This window comes from Gobio gobio (genome assembly GCF_949357685.1).
Source record: "Gobio gobio genome assembly, chromosome: 21".
Classification (NCBI taxonomy): Eukaryota; Metazoa; Chordata; class Actinopteri; order Cypriniformes; family Gobionidae; genus Gobio; species Gobio gobio.
Window position 1 is genome coordinate 34,959,532 of NC_137117.1, and position 7,993 is coordinate 34,967,524.

Consider the following 7,993-nt stretch of genomic DNA (forward strand, 5'->3'; position numbering starts at 1 on the left):
AGTGCACATCGCCACCTATTTGGTTGTTGTGCAATCCCTTTTTTTCAATCTTTTCATTGAATAAGTAATCTTTATTCTCTGAGAATAAGAATTATACTGTTTGTTTGGTGCTAATTAATTGAATTCAGATCCATGTGTGAGATGACATTAAAATAAATAAATATATTTGAATTTAATTAACATTTAAAAATTACCTTGTTATAATAGTGCTTTAGAATAAATATTGTATATTATATAACTGTGACTAACAAATTTGATTATATTAATCTAACTATATTAATTATATAAAACACATCTAAATACCTCTTAAGCAAACTGACCCTGGATCATGAGCTGCTCTGGAGCAGGTTATGTTCAGACAGTGAGTTGCTATGGCTACTTATATACCCTAAAAGTTCCCTCCTTTTGGGACGAAAGTTGAGGTTGTCCGCGTCCTCTTAAACATACCCGGGTATGTCACATAACCTGCTTTCTGGAATACCCCCCTGGCCTGGACTGTGGTGTTTTTATGCTAAAAAGTTAGCGTTACAATGAATGAGAACAATCTATCATGGATCATTCAGAATTGCAAAACCTTTGGGCAGTCACCGGTTGTAAAAACATTTTTTTTTTTTTGTTATTATGTGTCCGTGTGCTTTAACAAGATGTCCAGTTAGTATCCATGCATAGACCTGTTACAATGGAGCAGAGCCAAAACAATGTTGCAGTTCGTGTTGTAACTGCTAGAGGGCCAAAAGTTGTGACAAATTAATTGAAATATTCCATGTATCCTTCATAATAATGTATTTATAAAAAATAAATTAAAAAAATGCTGTATATTGTATAACATGTCACACTTTTGGGACACTTTTGTCAATGATCTTCTCAAATTGAAAACAATGCAAAGTAATTTATTTAGCAGAAAAGTTCTGATACTACGACAAATGGATGATGTTACATGAAGTTTTTGTTGAACCAGAATTTGTGATCCAGTTTGGTTTGTTTTCACGTAGGATGTGCTTACGAGGTCCCCAATGTGCACTACCCATAAAACTGAGCTTCTTGGGACTGACCCTTTTAATCACCATTCTATGGGTATTACAGCTGGATCTAGGGGTGTGGAGGTCTGCCAGCTGGTTTCAAGGGCTCTCCCTAAAGCCAAGATACAGAGGCATTGTGGGTTGGAATTCTAGCGGCATTTGGCATTTTCAGATGAATACCACTGCACCGCAATTTAACGTATTATCTGGAGATGCCAGCTGTCCCTCTGGGTTCTATAGCATGGAGGAGCTCAGGCCTCATATAGACAGACCTCTGGAGGATCCTGGAGGACCTGGAGCTGATGGAAACCCCTTCATAACTGGCCTCATGACTCCTGTGGAGTTGAGGGAGAAGCAGGAGGGTCTTTCTCGAAACAGCTTCAACCAGTTTGCCAGTGACCGCATCTCCTTGCATCGTAGTCTTGGTGTCGACACACGGCCCCCTGAGTGAGTATCAGAATCAGACTAAGCAGAAATGTTCTTAGAGTTATTATACCTTTTGATCATCTAGTTCTGGAATAATTCCAAATATATTCTTATCCAATTCTGTTACTCGTTTAAGATGCATTGAGCAAAAGTTCAGCAGATGTCCACGGTTACCCATTACCAGTGTGATAATTGTGTTCCACAATGAGGCAATGTCCGCTCTCCTCCGCACCGTCTACAGTGTCTTGCATACTTCACCTGCTGTTTTACTTAAAGAAATCATACTGGTGGATGACGCAAGTACTCAAGGTTAGTTAAGGCAAAGGGGCATGCCATTTTTAGGTACTTGGTATGAATAAGGTTGACAATAAAACGAGCAAATAAATTCCATGGTCTTACATTGAAGAAGAGACCCAAGCCATATCTTGAGACCAGAATATTACCTGGGGATGGACTGTTTTGACTTGGGCCAGTAAGCAACCACTCAAAACACCCTAGAAACAGCTTAGCAACCACTCAGAACACCCTAGAAATTCCTTAGCAACCACTCAGAACTCCCTAGCACAATGCCTTAGCAATCACCCAGGACACACTAGTAACATGTTAACATCCACCCAAAACAACCTTAACAGCCACCTAAGAGAAAATGGCAAGACCATGGGAACGCCTTAGCAACCACTCAGAACTCCCTAGCACAATGCCTTAGCAATCACCCAGGACACACTAGTAACATGTTAACATCCACCCAAAACAACCTTAACAGCCACCTAAGAGAAAATGGCAAGACCATGGGAACGCCTTAGCAACCACTCAGAACTCCCTAGCACAATGCCTTAGCAATCACCCAGGACACACTAGTAACATGTTAACATCCACCCAAAACAACCTTAACAGCCACCTAAGAGAAAATGGCAAGACCATGGGAACGCCTTAGCAACCACTCAGAACGGCCTAGCAACAGCTTAGCAACCACCAAGGACACCCTAGTGACACCTTAACAGCCACCCTGAAGAACCTAGTAATCACACAAGACATACTAGCAATGATTCAGAACTCCTCAGCAACACCTTTAGTGACCATTCAGAACATCCTAGCAATCACCCAGGACACTCTAGCCTGCCAGAACACCATGGCAACGCCTTAGCGATCACCCAAGACACACTAGCAATGATTCAGAACTCCCCAGCAACACCTTAGTGACCATTCAGAACATCCTAGCTATCACCCAGGACACTCTAGCCTGCCAGAACACCATGGCAACGCCTTAGCGATCACCCAAGACACACTAGCAATGATTCAGAACTCCCCAGCAACACCTTAGGGACCATTCAGAACATCCTAGCAATCGCCCAGGACACTCTAGCAACACTTTAGCAACCACCTAGGACAGACACTCTAGTAACATCTTAACAACCACCTAGTACACCCTAGCAAAACCTTAGCAAACACTTAGGATACCCCAGCTATGCCTTAGTAAAAACCCAGGACACCCTAGCAACGCCTTGTCAACCACTCAGCATGTGTTAATACATTAGAAAAATAAATTAAAATGTGGAAATCTAGTTAAAGCAGTATATCTTTGATCTGAAATCTTATAGATTAATGCAGTGCATTTACCTTTATAATTTCAGATCATCTAAAAGGCCCACTAGAACAGTATGTCCAGTCTCTTGAGATTGTGCGTGTCCTGAGGCAGCGTGAGAGGAAAGGTTTAATTGCTGCCAGACTGTTGGGTGCACGTGAGGCTAGAGGAGAGGCGCTTGCCTTCCTGGACTCCCACTGTGAGTACATACTATTGGGGACTTGGTGCATCCCATCCTTTGGCTTTCACAGAAACTGAATTGACTGGAGGTATCAAATTGTAGTCCTTTAAAAGGTGAACATAATATATTCAGACAGTCATGAGGATTGAGTCTAAACAAAGTTGAATTTTTTTTAAAGTTTTGTGTACGTTTTCCCAGGTGAGTGTTTCTATGGTTGGTTGGAGCCCCTGTTGGCCCGGTTAGTTCAGGAACCTACCACAGTTGTGAGCCCAAGCATTGCTGTCATCAACAAGAACAATCTACAGTTCATAAAGCCAATGCAGACACACCGCACACATACCCGTGGTAAATTTGACTGGATCCTGAGTTTTGGCTGGGAGACTATTCCTGAAGAAGAGAGGGTGAAACGCAAAGATGAAACCTATCCTGTCAGGTAAATGAGACTCTCACACTCTCTCTCAAACTCTCTCACACTTCCTCATTAACACACATTTTAAAATGTATAAACACCAATGTAGTTAAATTTTTTTGTTCAGGACACCTGCTATTGCCGGAGGACTTTTTGCCATTTACAAGCAGTTCTTTGAACACATTGGGACCTATGATGACAAGATGGAGTTTTGGGGAGGAGAGAACATAGAAATGTCATTTAGGGTAAGACCCTCTCACAGGTTTTTATCTTTTGCATAGCATAAAATTAGAAGACATTTTTCATTTGCTAAAATGCAGATCATTATAATTTGGGCATAGTGTTATTGACAACTAAAATTAAACTATATATAAAAAAACATTTTAAAAATGAAATAATGCTGAAATAAAACTAAAATTGTATTATAATTAATATATAATAAAACAATAACATAGAAAATAATAATAATAATAATTAATATTAATACTAAATTGAAATATTAAAACACACTTTCGTCCTTAAAAAAAAAAAAAAAAAAGGACGAAAGCACATAACTGTTATGATTCCAGCCTGTGTTCCCTTGTAGTTTTTGTTATAGACCCTTTTCACATTTCAGGGTTTCTCAGAGCGGAAGTCGTCATAGTTGGGTTGAATATTATAGCTGCGAATGAGAGAATACATTAAATCATTTTTTTGTGTGCAAATTTGCTCACATTGCAAAAGAAAAATGCCACAGTAGTGATTTCACAACTTTCAAAAAGAGGGAAAAAATAGAGTGAGATTGATAACGACAGTGAAAAGAGAGAAATATGTTCATTTTTACCATCACTCCCATAGACGCTATTACTAAACACCCTCACAGCAGCGGTCATTTTTTTAAAATTGTAATTTGATGCAAAAGTAATAAAATACAATGTATTAGTGTTATAAATGTACATATCTTTTTTTTTTTTAAATGAAAATACAAAAAACATTGCAGGATTTACGATATCGATGACCATTAAAACGCGTCATCACCGTCTGTGAAAAGGGTCTTTCCTGTTGTATGCCATGTTTTGTAGTCCGTTGTAGTTTTTTTTGTTCTGTGATCATTCTGTGTCTTGTTTGTCCCCAGTCTTCCTCGTTGAGTTTTGTCCTACTATCAAAGTATTCATAAATACAATAACATATAAATAATACTACAATAACTGTTGTTATCATACATTATGTATTGGCTCTTTCAGGTATGGATGTGTGGGGGTAGCCTAGAGATCATTCCCTGCTCTGTGGTCGGCCACATCTTCCGCACCAAAAGTCCACATTCCTTCCCAAAAGGCATAGACGTGATCGCAATCAACCAGGTTCGCCTCGCAGAAGTCTGGATGGGTGATTACAAGAAGATTTTCTACAACAGAAATAAAAAAGCGGCTGCCTTTGCAGCAGAGGTGAGAGAAGTGTCAATCACCGCCGTGATGCATGTAAAATTAATTGATTACAAAATAAGTCTTATTTGTGAAGCTCACTTATTTCCCACAGAAATCATACGGGGACATAAGTGAACGTCTGAAGCTCAAAGAGAAACTACATTGCAAAAATTTCACCTGGTATCTAGAAAACATTTACACGGTCTTTGTGCCTGATTTGAACCCTTTGCTGTTTGGATCGGTAATGCAATTATAATTTAATCATTTATTGCAGCAATAATTGTATCGTTTACACCTGCAATATATGTGTGTGTGCTCGTATTGTGTCTGTAGTTGAAGAACATTGCCACAAAAACTTGTCTTGATGTTGGTGAGAGGAATCTTGGAGGAAAGTCAGTGATTTTATTCATTTGCCACAACATGGGAATAAATCAGGTATTCTAATGACCACCGCTGTCATCCTTGCATTATTGCTTCCATACTTTCCCAAACATTTTTGTTTCACACAATTTGACCACTCAGAAACATGAAAAGGTAGTAAACAGAAGCACACTGCTTTTTCTGTGTTCTTCTTTTCTTTGTAGTATTTTGAGTACACTTTGCATCAGGAGCTGAGGCATAATATTGATAAGCAGCTGTGTCTCCATGCAACGATCGAACCTGAACCTGTGCGAGTGGAGCTGTGCAACTTTCAGGGTGATGGAACCGTCCCGGCTCCACAGCAGACTTGGAGTTTCATTCATGTCTCCCAACAGGTAGGTATGGCACATATCCCGACACCCCTTTGCCTCTGGCTGCGTGACATTGCAAAAAATGAATGTAGCCTACTGTCATGGCACAAAATTAATTTTATAATGGCAAACTTTTGTGCGCTACGCTTCATCCTTTTAGAGATTTTAATTTGGCCTTTAATGTTTGTTATCTTACCTTATACGTTTGTAATTATTTGCAGATATATTTTCTCCACAATGCTCTGTTTAATAAGTGTTTAACAGTGGAGTATGGCAACATCATCATGAAAAGCTGTGACCCTGCCAACAATTATCAGCATTGGTCTTTCATCTGATCTGTCCTCCATCAGATTACACGACTCTCCTTTGGAACATTGCACAAAACAGTAGAGCAATGCATAATTACACAAATGTTGCATCACTGTTGTGCACTGTTATGTAAGTTTGTGCAATGCATCAGGAGTTTTAGAAAATTTAGGATTTAGCAAATTCAGTCAAATGAAATGTCATTATTTATTTTGACAAACAATGATTTTTGTCTGCAATGAAACAATGGACGTTTATTTTATTACATTGAACACTGTTTAGTTGCTGACCAATGTGTTTATTATTACATGAAAGCTGATGAAATAAAGATTTAAAGACTTTTTGTAAGCAAGGTGTGCAGTGACTTGTGATTTTAATTTAGTTTTTAATGTTTATGTTTATCTTATGAGCTACTTAAAGGGGTAGTTCACCCAAAAATGAAAATTCTGTCATTAATTACTCAACCTCATGTCATTCCTTTATTCAACCATTTCTTCTAGTCTGAGCCAGTCTCCTGCACAGTTTGTGTTGTAAAAAGCTCCCACGTCATCATCACAAGCATGCGTTGATAAGTAAACTATGCAGGAGACTGACACAGACTAGAAGAAATTGTTGAATAAAAGTCATTACTTTTTGTGCACAAAAACAAACAAAAATATTCTCGTTGCTTCATAAAATGAAGGTTGAACCACTGGAGTCACATGGACTATTTTAAAGGGATAGTTCACCCAAAAATGAAAATTAGCCCATGATTTACTCACCCCCAAATCATCCTAGGTGTGTATGACATTCTTCTTTCAGATGAAAAATTGGAGTTATATTACCAAAGTCCAGGCTAATCCAAGCATTAGAATTTGATTCATAGTTGCTCTGTTTTTGAAAAGTGCATCTGTCCATCAAATAACTGCTCCACGCGGCTCTGGGGTGTTAATAAAGGCCTTCTGAAGCGAATCGACATGTTTGTGTAAGAAAAATATCCATATTTAAAACTTTATCAACTAAACTTTCGACCAACTGTCTTCCATGGAAAAGTGTTGAATTGTTGAAAGTGAAACTCAAGATGCGTACGTGACGTCATGACGAGCGGACCTGGTTGCGTTAGTCTTTCGATCGGCAGGGGAACTTTCAACAATTTTTCCATAAATTGAACAGGGAAGGCAGTCGGTCGAAAGTTTACTTGATAAAGTTTTAAATATGGATATTTTTCTTACACAAACGCGTCGATTCGCTTCAGAAGGCCTTTATTAACACCCCGGAGCCGCGTGGAGCAGTTATTTGATGGGCAGATGCACTTTTTATGGACTTCAAAAACAGAGCAACTATGAATCCAATTCTAATGCTTGGATTAGCCTGGACTTTTGTAATATAACTCCGATTTTATTCGCCTGAAAGAAGAATGTCATACACACCTAGGATGATTTGAGGGTGATTAAATTATGGGCTAATTTTCATTTTTGGATGAACTATCCCTTTAACGATGTCTTTACTACCTTTCGGGGCATTGAAAGTTTTCATTACATTGCTGTCTATGAGCTCTCGGATTTCATCAGAAATATCTTCACTTGTGTTCTGAAGGTCTTACGGGTTTGGAATGAGATGAGGGTGAGAAATTAATGTCAGTTTTTTCATTTTTGGTTGAACTATCTCTTTAAAATCCAGTCGAGTACGTACATTAACACAAGGTGGCGCTAATGCAATAGAATACAATAGTTTTTACTGACGCTATGCTGTTTGTTCAGCAGTTGTAGTTAATCTATCAATAAAGGACTTTGAATCTTAACTTCATACGGAATATATATGAGAATATGCCTAATAGATGGATTTATTGAATTGTTTAATCTGCAATGTCATGCTGACATTCTTTTTGGAGCTACTTTTATCAGCAGGACTAATGCTTATTAGATATTCCGCTTGCGCGCTCTCTATTGGACAGGAA

General features: G+C 38.6%; 1 protein-coding gene across 1 annotated transcript; it reads left to right on the plus strand.

Annotated features, from left to right (window-relative positions):
* Positions 1–1,260: 1,260 nt before the first annotated feature.
* On the plus strand, positions 1,261–6,086 carry LOC307117268 (polypeptide N-acetylgalactosaminyltransferase 6-like; the record flags this gene model as incomplete). Its single annotated transcript, XM_079802059.1, has 10 exons — positions 1,261–1,466; positions 1,582–1,754; positions 3,077–3,226; positions 3,407–3,641; positions 3,745–3,862; positions 4,841–5,041; positions 5,133–5,261; positions 5,354–5,455; positions 5,605–5,775; positions 5,973–6,086. The coding sequence occupies 10 exons, from the start codon at positions 1,261–1,263 to the stop codon at positions 6,084–6,086; spliced, it is 1,599 nt and encodes a 532-aa protein (XP_079658185.1).
* Positions 6,087–7,993: the final 1,907 nt, after the last annotated feature.